We start from the raw sequence: 20,612 nt of genomic DNA on the forward strand, positions 1-20,612 counted from the left end.
TATAGTGGCCCCAGGCATGGAATGCCCAATGATCCTAGGACTGGAATGGCTGAAGAAATGGAACCCCGGGATAAACTGGAGGACAGCAGAACTCAATTTCCCAAAGGGGGGGCAGAAGAACTTAGACTCCAAAAGCACCCCCCCAACCCAGAGGGAGGAGACAGCAGCAGTGGGGAAAGAGAAGGGATTACCAGAGATACCGGAGGAATACAGGGACCTGACTGAGGTTTTCAGTGAGGAAAGAGCAGATGAGCTTCCCCCCCACCGCCCCACAGACTGCACCATAGAATTCAAACCTGGGGCAAAACTCCCAAAACCCAGGATGTATGCCATGAGCCCAAGGGAAATGGCAGAAATGGAGAGATTCATAAAGAAAAACTTAGAAAGAGGATTTATTGAGCCTGCCAAACCCAAAGTGGCCGCCCCGGTTCTGTTCAGGGAGAAGAAGGATGGGTCCTTTCGTTTGGTTGTGGACTATAGAAATTTGAACACAATTAGTGAATGTAATCTGTACCCCCTTCCCCTAATGAAGGATATGTTATCCCACCTATCGAAAGGAAAGATTTTTACCAAACTAGACCTGAGGGAAGCATACTACCGTATTAGGATTAAGGAAGGAGACGAATGGAAGACTGCATTCAACTGCCCAATGGGGTGCTATCAATTCAAAGTATTGCCATTCGGACTGCAAGGGGCCCCCGCAGTCTTTATGCAATTAATTAATGACGTGCTGAGAGAGCACCTATATAAGGGGGTCCTGGTTTACCTCGATGACATCCTTATCTTCACAGAAACCAAAGAGGAACATATCAAACTAGTCAGAGCAGTCCTGAAGAAGTTGCGAGCTGCCCACTTATATGCTAAATTATCGAAGTGTGAATTCCATCAGGAAAAAATCGACTACCTGGGATATCGCATATCTCCAGAGGGCATCGAAATGGACCCTGAGAAGGTCAGGGCAGTACTAGAGTGGGCACCCCCCCCGCACACGGAAGCAATTGCAAAGTTTCCTGGGGTTTGCAAACTTCTACCGCCAATTCATCCCCGCATTTGGCCAAATAGCCATGCCCCTCACAAATTTGTTGAAAACGAAGGGGGGGTCACCCGTGAAACCCAGCCAGCCTCTGAAATGGTCAATGGAATGTCAAGCAGCATTTGAGAGGCTAAAGAGACTTTTTTCTGCTGAACCTGTCCTAAAACACCCAGATCCCGACAAACCTTTTGTAATACAGGCAGATGCGAGTGATGTAGCGGTAGGAGCCGTACTATTACAAGAAAATGATGGGGGGACATTGCAACCATGCGCATACACATCCAGAAAACTCACAGAAACAGAACAACGCTGGCCAATATGGGAAAAAGAGGCATTCTCGTTGAGGTGGGCATTACTAACATGGCGCCAATTTTTAGAAGGAAATAAAATACCTTTCCAGGTCTGGACAGACCACAAAAATTTGGAAGCACTAAAAACGCCCAGGAAGCTCACTCCTAAGCAAGCCCGCTGGTCCCAACACTTTCACCGATTCAATTTCACTCTCAAATACTTACCGGGGGGAAAGAACTTCCTGGCAGATGCATTATCCCGCATGCCCCAAAATAACAGCACAAGAGTTACTGACTTTAAAACACTTGTACCGGAACAACAACTGGCAGCACCAGTCACCACCAGGGCACAAGAAAAAATGAAGCCGAAGGTAGATAGCCAAACTGGAATAGAATTCAGGAAATCTTTGGAAAGTGATGAATGGTTCCAGAAAAATAAACATGTGTGCACAATTAAAGATGGACTGCCGTGGGTGGGGGAGAAGCTATATATACCTGCCACACAGAGAATCAATTTCATGCAACTGTGCCATGATACAAAATCAGCAGGACACTTTGGCTTTGTAAAAACCTTACACTTAACTAAAAGGCAATTTTGGTGGCCATCTATGAAAAAGGACATAGAAAGCTATGTGGGTAGCTGTCAAATTTGCGCGATGGCCAAAAGACTGCAAGGGAAACCGCCAGGTCTGTTACAACCGGTGGCAAACCCCTCAGCCCCATGGAAAGAAATAGCCATGGATTTTATCGTAGAACTGCCAGAAAGTAATGGAAACACCGTAGTCTGGACTGTCACAGATCTGTTCTCTAAGCAAGTACATTTCATACCTTGCCAAAAAATCCCGACTGCAAAAGCATTAGCAAAACTTTTTGTACAGCATATTTACAGATTGCACGGGGTACCACAACGCATCATATCTGACAGAGGGGTGCAATTTACGTCGGCATTTTGGAAAGAATTTTTATCCCTCTTAGGAACCACCCAAGGACTGTCATCTAGTCACCATCCTCAGACAGACGGAGCTTCTGAAAGACTTAATAATATACTTGAACAATATCTGAGATGCTATATTAATTTTCAGCAGTCCGACTGGACGGACCTACTGCCTTTTGCAGAAGTAGCATATAATAATGCAGTCCACTCAAGCACAGGTTACACTCCTTTTCAAATAGCTACAGGCCAGAGTTTCAACCCAATACCAGAACTAACCCCAAAAGAACCGGTTATCCCTGATCTGAAGGAATGGATTGCTCAATTACAAAATACATGGCCAATCGTTAGGAAAGCGTTGGAAGATGCCAGCAAAAGCATACAAGACACAGGCAGACAAAAAAAGAACCGATCCCACACCATTTAGGGTAGGAGAGATGGTATATTTATCCACAAAATACCTGAAATCACTCCAACCCTGTAAAAAACTAGGACCAAAATATATTGGACCCTTTCCAATTAAAAGAATCATAAACCCAGTAACAGTTGAATTAGAACTACCCAAAAATCTTAGACGAATACACCCAACCTTCCACTGCAGTCTATTAAAGAGAGAACAACAATCACCACTACGAGAAAAAATCCCACCACCACCACCCCCCATCATGGTGGAAGGAAAACAACATTTTGAAGTGAAAGAAATCTTAGATTCCAGAAAACACCATGGAACGATACAATATTTAGTGGCATGGAAACACCTCCCCTCCTCAGAAAATGAGTGGGTTAACAAACTCCATGTTAAAGCACCTAAGTTGCTTAAGAGGTTTCATACAGAATATCCAAACAAACCAGGCTAACATTTATATGTTTTCTTTCCCCACAGATGGACTCATCTTTTTTCTGAAAGGAGAGCCGAATGTCAGAATCCATTTATATCACATTTCATAATTTTATAGGTAGAACAACGTGCTATTTCTGGGGATTCTGCCATCTCTCCGAGGGGGGGGGGAGAGGATGGTTACTAAAGCGATTTTCAAACAACAGGGGATGTTTTACTGGGGAAGGGAGGGGGGACAGACAGGTCTGGATTGTATCTTCATTTACAACTGAAAAGGAAAGCAATAACCATAAAACCAAGGAGAGTTCCCTTTCCCATGGAAGGACCTGACACCTAGCAACTGACGACAGCCTGACCAAATGGATGAGGGGAGGGGCTGGAATGGGAATGGTTTATATAGGATTGAAATGTAACTTTTCTCAGATTCCGTCTTGTATTCCCACAATCGATTCCATCCTAGTAAACATTTTCCTTTTGGACTAAACTTGCATCCAAGAGTTCTTATTTCCTAAGATGTGGATTGAGGTGGGTCCTGACAGAGATATTCATGTTCCCCCCGGCTCAGGGAAGACAAAAATACCAGATCTGAGAGGGAGAGAAAGAGGGAGAGAGATAGAGGGAGAGAGAAGGAGAAAGAGGGAGGGAAATAGAGAGAGGGAGAGAGAGGGGGAAAGAAAGAGAGGGAGAGAGGAGAAAAGGCGAGGGAAATAGAGGGTGAGAGAAAGAGGGAGAAATAGAGAGGGAAAGATAGAGAAATAGAGAGGGAGAAAGAGAGATAGAAAGAGGGAGGGAGGGGGAGGGAGAAAGAGAGAGGGGGAGAGACAGAAATTAAATTAGTATCTTGGTTGTTAAGTGAATCCGGTTTCCCCACTAACTTTGCTTGTCAGAAGGTTGCAAAAGGGAATCACATGAACCTGGAACAATGTGACATTATAAATATGAATCGGTTGCCAAGTATCCAAATGTAAATCACATGACCCTGGGGATGCTGCATCGGTCATAAGTATGAAAAATAGTCATAAGTCACTTTTTTCAGTGCTGTCATAACTTTGAACAGTCACTAAGCGAATTGTTGTAAATCGAGGACTATCATTTTTTTTCCTTTTTTTTTGGTCACGCTTCTGACACCTTGCTGGGTGACTGGTTGTAGTTGGACTTTGCCTTATCCTAAAAGTGGTAAAATGGGTGAAAAGGCTGGAAAGCCGTGAGTTAGAGGTGCTCATTTTTGTCTTCAAGTTGTATGGTGTCTCTGCCAAATGGCCAAATTTTGTAATCCAATAGGCCTCTAATGGTTAGGAGAGAACCATCAAAGTAGTAAAAATAGTAAGAAATATGGGGATCCACAAAAATAAACAAATAAAGGGGAGCAAAAAGAGAGAGAGAGAGAGAGAGAGAGAGAGAGAGAGAGAGAGAGAGAGAGAGAGACCAGGGAAAAGTAATAGGAGCAAAATAGGAGGTATCTGGAAAAATAGTAGGGCAAAAAAAAAAGTTACCCCAAAAAGCATAAAAAATGAGAAAAGAAAAAGAAATAAAGAAGGCACACAAAAAAGTAAAAGTAAAAAGTAAAAGACAGAACTAAAAAAATGATAGAAGTAGGTGGTGGGAATAAGTAAAATGTAATAAAAATGTCAAAATTGTAATCCAGGAAATTATATTCAAAAACCAATAATAAGAATTCCAAGCTTCTCTATATTTATAATCCAAGGGAGTCAAATATCTTCAAAGACAAACTTGTTTAGGCAATAGTCTATCTTGAGAAAAGTAGAAACACATCAGGCAGGCAAAAAAGACAACAGGGAGTCTTTTTTTTTAAAAAAAAAAAACAAAGTCTCCAAGGACTTCAAAGGAATGTCTGGGCCACGGGTCAGGACATCTGGAGGTCACCCAAAGAGCTGCCCAGAAGTTAGAATGTCTGCATGTATTACATTATCTCATGCTGCTAATTCACTGAGGTTGTTTTTTTCCTACAATTACGGTAAATAACATTTAAGTGCAAGCATGACTCTTAATTCTTTAAATTGAGAATCGAAAATAAAAGCAGGGTGGTGAAAACCCCCCAAAAGGCTGGCTTCTCAATAGAGGAAAAGATTTCAAAAAAGGGGTTTTCAAAATACCCCGCTGATACACAGCTACATCTTGTTAACTTGGATATAAAGGTTTTATGAAAAAAAAGTTACGGTACAAAATCAAAACTGAATCATATTAAAAAATTCTTCAAGAGTATTGTTCAGTTTCAGACAGCCATTTACATTGGTTCCAAATAACTTCATACATGTTTGTAGACCAAGCTCCACTGCAGGGAGCAGCTTTATGTGATCCAGGGGGCTGATGGCAGTGTAATACATTCAAAGAAAGGGCAGTAGAAAGAAAAATGGAAAAACAATCCAGTCAGGCCATTAGAGAATACAATGTGTTGGTGAAAGTCTGAAGGATGCCATGCCTTTTCTCTCAGTGGTGGATAATGAGTACACTGCACCTGGAAGTCTTTAGACACTGGACCAAAAACTTTTCAAATCTAAGAAGATGGAAGTTCAGGCCCGATCATCATCCTGTACAAACGGATCACTACTCAGAACATCCAACAGTCTTTATCCCATGCCCAAGGCCATCCAGGGCCCAGAAGATATGCTGTCTTGGGCTTCAGTCCTTTTATCTCAATTTTCTATTCACAGTGGGAACAGACACATCCAAGCTGGTTCTACTTGGAGGGCCTCCTTTGGCTTACCGGATCAAGTATGCCAAGCTTGCTCCTAGGCTAGCCATGCTTACAAAAGCCACCAGAATGTTTTTGATGCTGCCTTCAATCTCCTTTACATAGAATAACTTAACGAAGCCTTTCTATAAAAAAGAACAGTACCATTAATGGCTTTGACACTGGCAGCAGAAGCATTACCTGGCAGCTTTAGAAAAAGGCAGCTTAAAGGCCAGGAGTCTCTCACTTAGGCAAGTGTTGTGATGCAGCAGCCATTCTCTTTTGTCCATGATAATCTCTGCCAAAGTGTTGATGCCTCTTTCCTGATGCTGCTTCAAGTGTTTGGCAACAAAGGCACCAAAAGAGTTACAATTTGCCCTTAGTTTGTTACATCACTGAACATTTGCGTTGCAACTTCTGACAAATTCTTCAAGTCATCTGCTTTGTCAATCTCCATTTTCCTCAGCATTCCTAAATAAAATGGGACAGGACTTTTAAGCAAAACCCACAGAATGTCAAGGAGGAAAATAATAAAAAATAATCCCTGCTTTTGTCTGGTCATTTCTCTGCCTCAGGGAAACAAAACTGTAACCCTCAGAAACCTGAATGCTACACCTCAGCCAAATGTCAACTGCACTCTTCCGCCTTTTGGGATTGCTGCAATATGTTAACTCTCAGTCTCTCTGACAAGGCAGATGTAAGGTAAGATACAACTCTCAGTTCTGATCATTAAATGATGCCATGTACAACTGGATTCACCAGTTGATGTCACGTGCCCTCCGGAAACGACTCATCAGGTCAGCATTAAGCAACCGCCATCTTCCCACAGCTTTCCGCTGAGCCAGGGCGCATGCGCGAGCCCGCTGGCCCCTCCCTGTACGTCGCACTTGGTGTCCTCGGCGCGCTCTGTGACGCGCAAGGCGGCGGCGACCGGCTCGTGACCGGCAGTGATGCTCCGACTGGTGCTGTGCGGCGCCTCAGCGCTTGCCGGGGGTAGCAGCCCCAAGCTCTTCGCGGGGGCGGCGGAGGCGGCGCGTCAAAGGCCGGGTGAGGAAGGGCTAGCGGGCGGCCAGACGTCTAGCCGACAGGGGGCAACATCTGTCTCTACTTTGCCCTGCCCTGCCTGCGGTCTGCACCTCTTCCCCCGCTGCCGTCGCACTACAGCACCGATGTTGCTCTGTCTGCACGAGGGCAAGATGCGGGGATGGAGGGGTACATTCGGCTTTGGCCACGATGGAGTTGCCCGCCTGGGGCTCTCGAATCGGCCCCGTTTCTGGCGAGGAGGATCGCGGCCTGGTAGGGCTGGAGGGAGGTTCGTGGCGTCGCCCGGACCTGATTCGCATCGGCGGGAGGAAAGAGTCTTTCCATTGGGGTTGGGAGCTTCTCTGCAGGCTGGTTTAAAAAAGGGCAGGAATTGAATAACATCTGGCTGTTCACGGTACAAATTCGCCTGCCCTGTTTCAGTTTCGCGTGTTCGGGAACCCAGCCCTTTTGTTCGATCATGCATAAAGATATCTCGAAAACGCTGCCCTGAGGTTAAAAACAAGCAGTCACCCGGCTTGTGAGTCTTTCTTCTCCGTCTTCTTGAACAGCAGGCAACGAGAAAAACTAGCTGGTTCTTCAAAATCGGAAAAAATGCTCTTAGGCTAACAGGCTACTTAATCTCTCCACACAGAGTCAGGTTAAATTTTGTTACTGCATGACTTCCATCATTGTCCCAGCGTGTTGTTCTGAACTGGTTCTGTATACGTTTTTTTGTCTTTTCAGGGAAGAGCACTTTCCTCCAAATAATCAGAGAATATGCCAGGCCTGTCCGGAAAAAAAAAGAAGGTATATATTATAAATTGTTCAGCTTGGTTCTCATTGTGCCCTTCGGGGTGGAAAGGCAGAATATAAATTAGTAAATGGTTTGGATTCTGGTTGCTGAGGATTCTTTGTTTCTATGGATTTGAAGATTTGTCCGTAATCCCAAGCCCTGATCCACTGAAATGGAAAAATAAAAGGTGATAGTATTGTGGTACCTCCCTCCCTTTCATATCAATAGACACATTGGCTCAGAAAATTGGAGGGCTGCATTTGCTTCTGACTTCTGAGCAATTGATCTTACAAAAGTAGCAATTTCTTCCACTTCCTTCTTTCTCACCACCAGGGAATTGAGGGGGACCTTGAAACTCTTAAAGTTCCATTTTGGGGGTATCTACAGATATCTGTTTGGCTACTGTAGAAAAATAATTGCTGAAAAAAAGTTTATAATGAGAGCAATTATGTTTCAAGCCCTTTCTTTTCAGCTATCCCCAGCCATTTGGATGATCTGCCTGGTACAACGCTGAGGAAAGATTATGCCAATGTCTCAGCTATAGACAAGTAAGATTTGCAGGGATTGATGTGAAATGGGTGTGTGGGGGGGGGGAAGAGGAGAACAGAGTTTCTAGTGCCCCTTGGTGACAATTCTGTCATCTATTTTACAGTTGGAAGAAAAAAAGCTCCCAAGATACAATCACACAAAATACCCACCCTTCATTGTTTTACAATCAAACACTTAATAGACAAAGTGTTCCTTAGTAATTCAGTTGTATATATTAACTTCTTAATAATAATAAATAATATAATAAACCTTTATTGTCACAAGTACAACATGTGTACATTGAGATTAGCTGAGCCTCCCCCCCCCGCCCCCGTGCTCTCTCCCCCAACACACAGTGACAACAAACCCTCCATCCCACCACACTATGTGAACCAACTACACCACACACCGGCCTCCCAAGTCAATTCTGCATAAGATTATGTCCCATTTAAAAGCCTAACAGCCCACGGATAAAAGCTATTTTTCAGCCTGTTGGTACGGCTGGCTATATTCCTATATCTCCTACCGGATGGTAGGAGAGTAAAGAGATACCGTCCAGGGTGTGAGTCATCCCTGAGAATCTTCCTCACTCTTCCAAGGCAACGAGCCCTGGCGATGTCATCCAGTGGTGTCAGGGAACAGCCCACAATGTCTTGTGCTGTGCTCACTACCCTCTGTAATACTTTCCTATCCGCAGCTGTCAGACCAGCATACCAAACCACAATACCATACGAGAGGACGCTCTCTATAGTAGACCGGTAAAAGAGGGTCATTAGCTTTTGTTCTACCCTGTTCTTCCGCAAGACCCTAAGAAAGTGAAGCCTCTGTTGGGCCTTTCTAGCCACCTGGGTTGTGTTAACTTTCCAGGTCAGATCTACACAGAGGTAGACTCCCAGAAATTTAAAGGAGGAAACTCTCTACACAGTTCTCTCCAATGTAAAGTGGGGCAGGTTCCTCCTTTTTTCTCCGGAAGTCTAACACCATCTCTTTTTTTTTATTGAAGAGTTTTAAAATACAGTTTTCCTTTAAGAATCCCCCCTTCCCCCTCCCTCCTCCCCCCTCCCTACCTCCCCCCCTCCCCCCCTCCCCCCCCCCCGACTTCCCAGAGCTAGATACAAGGTATATATATAAAAAGCAATCATAAACAATCATATGCTAACAATTATAAACTCTAAAATCCATCACTCTCTAGCTTATATAAGGTAAAACAAATAATAATAATATTGAATATGTATAAAAAAAACTAAGATAATAAAGAAAAAAAAACGAAAGAAGACTTATTCAAATGCTACATAAAACTTCTTAACCCTATACTTGTTCTGGATAAAATCAATCCATTTTCTCCATTCCATAATATAGCGTTCTTGCGAATGATCTTTCAAATAGGCCGAAATCTTCGCCATCTCTGCCAGGTCGGAAACCTTTAAAGTCCACTCCTCTATGGTCGGCAGTTCCTCTTTCTTCCAGTATTGGCCTATCAAATGTCTTGCCGCCGTAATTAAATTCAACATCAACTTGGTGTCCACAACTGTGGCATCTGTAATTATTCCCAACAAAAAAAATTGCGGACAAAACTTTAACCTCTGTTTAAAAATCTTCTGCATATTCCACCAGACTTTTATCCAAAAAGCCTTAACCTTTTTACAAGTCCACCATATGTGAAAATATGTTGCATCTTCATCACCGCACCTCCAACATTTAGGCTGATAATTCGGATACATACTTGCAAGCTTTTTGGGATCTAAATGCCATCTATAAAACATTTTGTAAAAATTCTCTCTTAAATTTTGAGCTTGTGTGAATTTTACGTTCCTCACCCAAATCTTTTCCCACGTGTCCATTGTAATGACTTCCTGGATATTTTGGGCCCATTTTATCATACAATCCTTAACAAGCTCTGTTTCTGAGTCAATCTCTATCAATGCAACCATCTCTTCAACCTAGATCCAATAATACACCATCAAATGTTTCCTCTATTCTTCCGGTAGTACCTGTTTTCCCACACTAGGCAAATACAATTCTTATTGTTATTAATATACAATTAAATATCAACATTGTTACATTTTTCTCTTAATAATATCAGTTTTAGATAACTTTTCTGATCAAACGTTTCTTAATTGCATTTGCACTTAATATCCATGTGTTCAATCAGTATCCTGTTTTCGCTTTTTTAATTTCACATCAGTATTCAAAATGTCTCTATTGTTTATAATTTCAAAGTAAGTTATATTTGGGTAACTAAAAGTTTTTTTTTTAATTTTAATTCCATTTATATCCCGCCCTTCTCCGAAGACTCAGGGCGGCTTACAAGCTTAGCAGTAGCCTTCATTCTATGTATATGCCTGCTTATTAGGGCTTTCACACACACCCCAAGCGGCATTATTACAAAGTCAGCTTAATTGCCCCCAACAATCTGGGTCCTCATTTTACCTACCTCGGAAGGATGGAAGGCTGAGTCAACCTTGAGCCTGGTGGGATGCGAACCTGCACTAATTGCAGGCAGCTGGTGTTACTTAAGGAGGCTTTAGCCCACTGCTCCACCAAGATTCCCTTATTCAAACTTCTTAACGTTTTCCTGTTTCCCTTCTTGTACCAAAATCTAATGTTCTAGTTACAAATCTTATCTTTCTAGTTATAATACTTCTATTTCTAGCAATTATCTATTCTCCACCATATTCAAACATTTAGTTAATATAATATCTCATCTAATGGATTGAAACCTCTATTTTCTTCAGCCTTACTCTAGCTTTCTTCCTTTGCCAACTTCCTTTTCCAAGTCAGTGCATTTGAATCGTCAAGAAATTTTTCCTCTGTTTTTGTGTATATTCTTTGGAATAAGAAAGACCATTTAGAAAGTATTTTTGGAAGAATGAACCCATTGATATTCATTAAACAGCCTCCCTCCTTCTCCAATTCCCCCACAGTTCTCCTAACAGTTCTATTTTCCATTCAATCAGTTCTTCATTTTCCTCAAATATGTCCTGAATTCTTGATTGGTAAGCTGTCTTTTCCATTTCCAATATTATCGCTCCGTCTTCTAGTTCTTCAGTTGTCTGAATCTGTCGGTTGGTTCCTTCCTTTAGGTTCTCAATCATTGCAACTGCTTCCTCTAGTTTTCCTTCTATTTTCTGGGTTGTTAGTTTCTTCTTTGTAGTCATGTTCTGGGTTTGTAAATTTAGATTAGAAAATTGTTCTTTTATCTCCATTGTGTTATTTCTAGTCTCATCATGAGCTAAAACAATGATCTCTTGTATTGATTTTAACGTGGAGAGAATTTCTTTATGATCTTCATCCATATTTTCTTGGTAGTATGTTAAACTGAAGACTTTGGAGACATGTGTTAGAAATGGTTTTTTTTACCATTTAAAGCTGAGTATGGGACATCCATTTCATTTTTTGTATGTGGTTTTTATATTAAAAATTGCTCATCAGTCAAGGATTTGTAATCCAAAATACTCCATCATCTCAAGCAATGAAGTGTATTTCTCCTGCAGGGAAATAGTTCCACAACACAGCTCTAAAAGTCAGGTAATATTTATATTCGTAGTTCAGGCAAGCCAGTTTCATTGTCTGCCACTTCGATAAGTAGCCCAAAAGTTTTTTTTTCCTTTTCCCAGCTGTGAAAGCTTCCAAGGTCAGCAAGAGTCTTATCTAAATCTGAGCTTCAAGCCAAGTTTCCTTTAGGCATAACAAATGTAGTGCTGTAATTCACTACTAGATGTCATTAGCACCATTTTCCAGCTTTTTAAATCCCAACTTGTAATATAAACTTTTCAAATCTCTTTTTAGTCCCCAAATCTCAAAACTAAATAATTCCAAACTGATCTTCTAATTTTCTGTTTTCCCCGAAGTAATTATTTCACCGCTTTTCTTTTCCTGAGGAAATGGGGTGGAGATTCGCCTTCCCTCTCTCATCAGGGAGGGTGCTTTGGGCAATTATTTCCAGGAAGAAGTCTTAAAATTATAAAGGTCTCACCCAGTTTCATCCACGTTGCTGAAAGGTTGCTTGTTAGTGCTTATTGTCTTCCATTGTCAGCAGCTTCTGACTGGCTACACGAATGTAGGCAGTCTTTTCCCCATCAGTTTGGAGGGCTTCCTTGGATCAAATGGAAGGGCCGCTGCCCTCCCGCGATCAACGAGGGTCCCGTCCTTGCTTGTCGCCTCTACAGGGCAACTTTTCAGGGTCCCCAGCAGGGTAAAATTGACCACAAAAGACGGAGGCCCGTCTTCCTGCACCGCTTCTGCCGCAATGTCAAAACTGGAAGCCCCTTCAGCCTTACTTTTAATTTCCTTTGCTGCATCCTAAAAACCATTTGACGCCAGTGGAAAATGCTAAACCCATGAGGAGATAAAAATAATAATACATCTGTGCTTTCTTGCAGGGTGGATGATGTTGTCAGGAGAATGCTGTCTCTGGAAATGGCAAGTCAGGTTAGTTTTTGTTTTCCTTTTATAGAAAGTTTGGGATTTATCAGAAAATTTTAGCTTTTTTTCCTTGCCAGATGAATTTCAATATTGTTATATTCAGTTCATCAAAGAAGGCTTTTCCCAGCCTTATAGGGATTGTTTGAAATAAAGAGTATTTTTGGTAGGATATTCATTTTCACTGTTGTTATTCTCCCCAACATTGAAAATTGGAAGTTTTTTCCACTTTTCCAAATCCAATTTTATTTGTTTTAGCAGTCTTACATAGTTATCTTCTTTTATTGTTACACATTTTACTGTTAGATAAATTCCCAAATATTTAACTTTTTTAACTATTTGAAGATTTGGATTTTTATTAGTTGATTTTTTTTGTTTTTCTGTTTGATTCTTTGTTAGCACTTTAGTTTTTTCTCTGTTTATTGTCAATCCTGCCACTTCTCCAAATTTTTCTATTTTCTCCAGACATTTGGTACTTGTTTCCAATCGATTTTCCAATATGAAAACCAAATCATCTGCAAATGCTTGTAGTTTATATTTTTCATTTTTATCTCCAGTACTTTAATTTCTATATCTTGTCTAATGTTTCTATTCTGTATTTCCAATGTTAGTATAAATAGTAATGGAGATAGTGGGCATCCCTGTCTTGTGCCCTCTTTAATATTGAAGTTTTTTGTAAGTTCTCCATTTGCAATTATTTTGGCTGTTTGTTTACAATAAATTGTTTTAATTACATTTATAAAGTTTTTTCCAAAGTCCATTTATGCAAATTGCTGAAACATAAATTGCCAGTTTACATTGTCAAACGCTTTCTGTGCATCAAGGAATATTAAAGCCATCTGTTTCCCTGAATAAATTTCATAGTACTCTAACACATCAAGAATCATTCTTAAATTATTTTTTATCTGTCTTTTAGGCAGGAAACCATTTTGGTCTGTATGCATAAATTTGATCAAAAATTTCTTTAGTCTTTACTGCCATTATTGAGGCAAAGATTTTGTAATCTACATTTAACAGTGATATTGGTCTATAATTTTTTATTTGCGTTAAATCAGAGTTTTCTTTGGTTATTAAAGTAACATTGGCTTCAGTCCATGTATTTGGTATTTTAGCCTCCAGGAGAATTTCATTATACAGTTCTTTCAGGATCGGACTTAATACATCTTGTAGTGATTTATAAAACTCTGCAGGTAATCCATCTGGGCCAAGAGTCTTATTCTTTTTTTGCCTTTTTATAGCCTCTATAACGGGTGTCAAACTGCCAGCCCATGGGCTGGATGCGTCATCCAGAAGCCACACCCACCCCATTGCCGGCAATGGCAAAGCCGTCCTGATATGTTGCGCGACATCACGTGATGTCGCAAGTTTGATCATCGTTATTTTTCCATTTAATATGTTTTGAAAATTCTCTGGAATTTTTTAAAGTATTTTTAACTACTGCTGTATTTTTTCTTTTTTTCTTTTTTTTAAATCCCATTTATATCCCGCCCTTCTCCGAAGACTCAGGGCGGCTTACAATCTAAAGCACAAATCAATGTGCTTAGCAATAGCCTTCATTCTATGTATATGCCTGCTTATTAGGGCTTTCGCCCCCCCCAAGCGGCATTATTACAAAGTCAGCTTATTGCCCCAACAATCTGGGTCTTCATTTTACCTACCTCAGAAGGATGGAAGGCTGAGTCAACCTTGAGCCTGGTGGGACTCGAACCTGCACTAATTGCAGGCAGGTGGTGTTACTTAAGGAGGCATTAGCCCACTGCTCCACCAAGGCTCTTGGAATTTCCTCTGCCTTATAAAGTATCTCATAATAATCTTTAATACTCCCATGTAACGCCTCTTCTCCGTGAGCTGCATTGGCTTCCAGTTGCCCTCCGGGTGAGATTCAAGGTGCTGGTGATGACCTATAGAGCCCTAAATGGCATGGGCCCGGGCTATCTTTGGGAGCACATGCTGCCAGCATCAACTTCCCATCGCCCTGTGTCAGGGAGTGCCGGCTGGCGGCCCCCAGGGAGAGAGCGTTCTCTGTGGGCGTGCCTGTGGAACTTGGGATGGCCCCCGACCTTCGCTCGTTTCGCCGGGACCAAAAAACTTGGCTATTCGAGCTTGCCAGCCTGGACTGAGGGTTTTTGGGTTAAGGTTTTAATTTTTAATTATTTTGGGGCTATTTAATTTTGGGGCTAATTTTTTAAAATTTTTTAATTATTTTGGGGCTATTTAATTTAATTTTAACCTGTATATATTGTATTGTTTTAATTTGCCCTGTAAACCGCCCTGAGTCCCTTGGGAAAAGGGTGGTATATAAATCGAAATAAAATAAATAAATAAAATATTTTTTTGAATTGTATCATTTTGAAACTAATTCAACTTTTGGATCTTGCAGCTTGTTTATCAATTTTTTCTCTCTCTTTTTTCAGTCTATATGCTAACCATCTCCCTGGCTTGTTGGCATTTTCAAAGAAGTTCTGTTTAGCTCTTTTAATCTGTTGAGCCATTATTTCTATCTTGGCTAAATTTAATTATGTTTTATTATTTCAACTTGTTTCTTAAGTATTTTCTTTTGTGGATCTATTTGTAATTCTGATTCTAACTTTCGGAATTCTTCCTTCAACCTGTTGTTTCTTTATTCTTTTTAGTGATATAAGTTATAGCCAACCTTCTGAAATATGCTTTAGCCATATCCCACACATTTTGAAGCAAAGTTTCTTCTTTCTTGTTTATTTTGAAGAAAAAATCCATTTCCTTTGTCGCTAGTTGTAAAAAAACTTTTTCTTTCATCTTAATTTTTTCTTAGTTCCTCTCCAAGTCATCTTTATTGGGTTATGATCTGCCCAAACATTAGTTTCTATCTCAATTTCTTTTTCCAGGCTGTTCTTACTATCTTGTGAGAGATCCTCAATTTACCTTTGTAAAGTATCTGCCATGTTTGCCTGATAGGATGATCAGTATTATTAATTGCTTTCACTACTGCTGTCACTTTGTTTAAACCAAAAGGATGGTATTGTATAGTTAATTGAGTTGAATTTCTCAATAGGCGTGTATTCATGGAATGCAAAACATTTCAAATCAAAGTATCTGGAGATTGTAATACCTTGTTTCAAAAGAGAAACAATCTTTCAACTCTACATGTTGTTATCCCATTTAGCATTAGTATACAGGTAGTCCTCAGATTATGACCATTCAGGACCATTCAGAGTTATAATTGTGCTGAACAAGGAGGTGGGTCTTGACATTTCAGCTTTCGCAATGTCCCCACAGTCATGAGATTACCATTTCTACTCAAGAATTGCTTTGGATAGTGAGATGGGCAGCATATAAATGCAATAAATAAAATTTCTAATGTTCCCTGCTAGCTTCCCACAAGTAAAATCAGTGGGAAAGTCGGCAAGAAGTCAGAATTTATGATCACATGAAATCCTTGCTTAACAATCTGTGCAGTCCTCATGACAACAGCCAAGACTGCTGGAATTGCCATTGTTAAGTGATGTGATTACGTGACATGCTTTACAATTGCATTGCTTAGCATCAGAATTCCTGGTCCCAATTGCTGTTGTAACCTAAGGATTGCCTGTATACCAACAGTCAAGATGTTTGTGAACTTTCAGTGTCCTTCATGACTGTGTTTGCAGAACATACTTAATCAGCTGACCAAATCAACTCATTTCTGAGTTGGTATAATTCTTCTTAATCATAAACTTGGGTAGTACAATAATACCAAGTCACAACAGTTGTAACAAAAGTTTTTGAATGAAAAAAATCTTAGCATGCTTTACAAATCTCAGATGCAGCTGATTTGATTAAGTGTGAAGAGATTTTATGGGTTCTATGATATCAAATTTCCCACTTCCTTCTTCAGTAGGCAAGTAACGTTGAGGCCCTTTCCCTCAGGATTTTCATTTGAAGCCCTAGATGGAGCTGTACTAACATGCTGCATATGTTGAGAAACTCCGAAATGTTGACTTCCATTCCCCAATTATCACCAACGTCTTCTTGTGCCTGTAGAGGGAAAAAGTGAAAATGAAGAAAGAGCAGCTGGCAGCCAAAGTCCGCAGGAACCCAAATGACTGTGGATCTGCAGAGGTTCAAGGTAGGCAGAAATGTGGAAGCTATCCCTCCTCCCCCTTAGCTCCACGGCTTCCAGGAAGACGGCTTCACCCAATTGTGTTTTGGAAGGGCCTAATGGACATCTAGGGACGCGGTGGCTCAGTGGGTTAGGATGCTGAGCTTGTCGATCAGAAGGTCAGCAGTTTGGTGGGTTGAATCCTGAGTGCCACGTAACAGAGTGAGAGCCTGTTACTCGTCCCAGCTTCTGCCAACCTAGCAGTTCGAAAGCATGTAAAAATGCAAGTAGAAAAATAGGGACCACTACGGTGGGAAGGTAACAGCGTTCCATGCGCCTTTGGCGTCTAGTCATGCCAGCCACATAACCACGGAGACGTCCTCGGATAAGCGTTGACTCTTTGGCTTTGAAATGGAGATGAGCACCGGCCCCTAGAGTCAGAAACGACTAGCACGCATGTGCGGGGGAACCTTTACCCTTACCTTTTTAATGGACATCTGGAGAGTTATGATTTTCAATTTGTAACTGTTCTCAGGAACTGGTCAAGCAGACGGAAATAATTTCCACTGCAGTAGCTGTATTTGTGGAAGGGTGGATGTGAAGTGTTGTTGGATACATCTGAAAGTTGACTCATTCCTTTTCATATAAAAGGAAAATTTTATATGTTTTCTTTCTATTTTCCCAACATCACAGTCGATACTTCTGTCAGTGTAATTGGATACAGTTGCTTTGTAGAGAATGTATATGTTTTCTTTATGGCCTCTGATTTTAGAATGTAGGTGGTTTGAATTAAATTACAAAGTTATGAGCTATATATGCCTTGAAAACAAGGCACTAGTTGCCAGGAGTCAGTATGGATAAGCTATCAGACTGTTGGAGTTACCGTATATACTTGAGTATAAGCCGACTCGAGTATAAGCCGAGACCCCCAATTTCACCCCCCAAAACTGGAAAAAGTTATTGACTCGAGTATAAGCCGATCCGCCGTTCTGCAAGCCTGAATACACAGGAATACCCTGTGTGGCCGCGGCTCGTCGGCAGGTCTCCGTTCCTCCTGCCGACCTTTGGGGAGGTTTGGGCGCCTCCCCAAACCTCCCCAAACGTCGGCAGGTCTCCGTTCCTCCTGCCGACCTTTGGGGAGGTTTGGGCCCCTCCCCAAACCTCCCCAAACCTCGGCAGGTCTCCGTTCCTCCTGCCGACCTTTGGGGAGGTTTGGGCGCCTCCCCAAACCTCCCCAAACCTCGGCAAGTCTCCGTTCCTCCTGCCGACCTTTGGGGAGGTTTGGGCGCCTCCCCAAACCTCGGCAGGTCTCCGTTCCTCCGCGCAGACCTGCCGACCTTTGGGGAGGTTTGGGCGCCTCCCCAAACGTCCCCAAACCTCGGCAGGTCTCCGTTCCTGTTTGGGGAGGTTTGGGCGCCTCCCCAAACCTCCCCAAACCTCGGCAGGTCTCCGTTCCTCCGCGCAGACCTGCCGACGTTTGGGGAGGTTTGGGCGCCTCCCCAAACCTCCCCAAACCTCGGCAGGTCTCCGTTCCTGTTTGGGGAGGTTTGGGCGCCTCCCCAAACCTCCCCAAACCTCGGCAGGTCTCCGTTCCTCCGCGCAGACCTGCCGACCTTTGGGGAGGTTTGGGCGCCTCCCCAAACGTCCCCAAACCTCGGCAGGTCTCCGTTCCTGTTTGGGGAGGTTTGGGCGCCTCCCCAAACCTCCCCAAACCTCGGCAGGTCTCCGTTCCTCCGCGCAGACCTGCCGACCTTTGGGGAGGTTTGGGCGCCTCCCCAAACGTCCCCAAACCTCGGCAGGTCTCCGTTCCTGTTTGGGGAGGTTTGGGCGCCTCCCCAAACCTCCCCAAACCTCGGCAGGTCTCCGTTCCTCCGCGCAGACCTGCCGACCTTTGGGGAGGTTTGGGCGCCTCCCCAAACGTCCCCAAACCTCGGCAGGTCTCCGTTCCTGTTTGGGGAGGTTTGGGCGCCTCCCCAAACCTCGGCAGGTCTCCGTTCCTCCGCGCAGACCTGCCGACCTTTGGGGAGGTTTGGGCGCCTCCCCAAACGTCCCCAAACCTCGGCAGGTCTCCGTTCCTGTTTGGGGAGGTTTGGGCGCCTCCCCAAACCTCCCCAAACCTCGGCAGGTCTCCGTTCCTCCGCGCAGACCTGCCGACCTTTGGGGAGGTTTGGGCGCCTCCCCAAACGTCCCCAAACCTCGGCAGGTCTCCGTTCCTGTTTGGGGAGGTTTGGGCGCCTCCCCAAACCTCCCCAAACCTCGGCAGGTCTCCGTTCCTCCGCGCAGACCTGCCGACCTTTGGGGAGGTTTGGGCGCCTCCCCAAACGTCCCCAAACCTCGGCAGGTCTCCGTTCCTGTTTGGGGAGGTTTGGGCGCCTCCCCAAACCTCCCCAAACCTCGGCAGGTCTCCGTTCCTCCGCGCAGACCTGCCGACCTTTGGGGAGGTTTGGGCGCCTCCCCAAACGTCCCCATACCTCGGCAGGTCTCCGTTCCTGTTTGGGGAGGTTTGGGCGCCTCCCCAAACCTCCCCAAACCTCGGCAGGTCTCCGTTCCTCCGCGCAGACCTGCCGACCTTTGGGGAGGTTTGGGCGCCTCCCCAAACGTCCCCAAACCTCGGCAGGTCTCCGTTCCTGTTTGGGGAGGTTTGGGCGCCTCCCCAAACCTCCCCAAACCTCGGCAGGTCTCCGTTCCTCCGCGCAGACCTGCCGACCTTTGGGGAGGTTTGGGCGCCTCCCCAAACGTCCCCAAACCTCGGCAGGTCTCCGTTCCTGTTTGGGGAGGTTTGGGCGCCTCCCCAAACCTCCCCAAACCTCGGCAGGTCTCCGTTCCTCCGCGCAGACCTGCCGACCTTTGGGGAGGTTTGGGCGCCTCCCCAAACGTCCCCAAACCTCGGCAGGTCTCCGTTCCTGTTTGGGGAGGTTTGGGCGCCTCCCCAAACCTCCCCAAACCTCGGCAGGTCTCCGTTCCTCCGCGCAGACCTGCCGACCTTTGGGGAGGTTTGGGCGCCTCCCCAAACCTCCCCAAACCTCGGCAGGTCTCCGTTCCTGTTTGGGGAGGTTTGGGCGCCTCCCCAAACCTCCCCAAACCTCGGCAGGTCTCCGTTCCTCCGCGCAGACCTGCCGACGTTTGGGGAGGTTTGGGGAGGCGCCCAAACCTCCCCAAAGGTCGGCAGGAAGAACGGAGACCTGCCGAGGTTTGGGGAGGTTTGGGGAGGCGCCCAAACCTCCCCAAAGGTCGGCAGGTCTGCGCGGAGGAACGGAGACCTGCCGAGGTTTGGGGACGTTTGGGGAGGCGCCCAAACCTCCCCAAACAGGAACGGAGACCTGCCGAGGTTTGGGGACGTTTGGGGAGGCGCCCAAACCTCCCCAAAGGTCGGCAGGTCTGCGCGGAGGAACGGAGACCTGCCGAGGTTTGGGGAGGTTTGGGGAGGCGCCCAAACCTCCCCAAACAGGAACGGAGACCTGCCGAGGTTTGGGGACGTTTGGGGAGGCGCCCAAACCTCCCCAAAGGTCGGCAGGTCTGCGCGGAGGAACGGAGACCTGCCGAGGTTTGGGGAGGTTTGGGGAGGCGCCCAAACCTCCCCAAACAGGAACGGAGACCTGCCGAGGTTTGGGGAGGTTTGGGGAGGCGCCCAAACCTCCCCAAACAGGAACGGAGACCTGCCGAGGTTTGGGGACGTTTGGGGAGGCGCCCAAACCTCCCCAAACAGGAACGGAGACCTGCCGAGGTTTGGGGACGTTTGGGGAGGCGCCCAAACCTCCCCAAAGGTCGGCAGGTCTGCGCGGAGGAACGGAGACCTGCCGAGGTTTGGGGAGGTTTGGGGAGGCGCCCAAACCTCCCCAAACAGGAACGGAGACCTGCCGAGGTTTGGGGACGTTTGGGGAGGCGCCCAAACCTCCCCAAAGGTCGGCAGGTCTGCGCGGAGGAACGGAGACCTGCCGAGGTTTGGGGAGGTTTGGGGAGGCGCCCAAACCTCCCCAAACAGGAACGGAGACCTGCCGAGGTTTG

At 44.5% G+C, this 20,612-nt stretch overlaps 1 protein-coding gene across 2 annotated transcripts in view; it reads left to right on the forward strand.

Moving 5' to 3' along the window:
- The first annotated feature begins 6,628 nt into the window (after positions 1-6,628).
- The window catches only part of MRPS15 (mitochondrial ribosomal protein S15), a 42,488-nt gene continuing 28,504 nt past the window's right edge, over positions 6,629-20,612 (forward strand). Inside the window, exons 1-5 of one of the 2 annotated variants that reach the window (XM_081335393.1) lie at positions 6,629-6,831; positions 7,552-7,614; positions 8,073-8,148; positions 12,511-12,559; positions 16,550-16,634. In XM_081335393.1, coding sequence (XP_081191519.1) covers positions 6,735-6,831; positions 7,552-7,614; positions 8,073-8,148; positions 12,511-12,559; positions 16,550-16,634 — 370 coding nt within the window. In that variant the 5' untranslated portion in view covers positions 6,629-6,734. The other variant, XM_081335392.1, reaches the window with a different exon arrangement.

Source organism: Vipera berus, assembly GCF_964194415.1.
Source record: "Vipera berus genome assembly, chromosome: 9".
In the NCBI taxonomy this organism is placed as follows: domain Eukaryota; kingdom Metazoa; phylum Chordata; class Lepidosauria; order Squamata; family Viperidae; genus Vipera; species Vipera berus.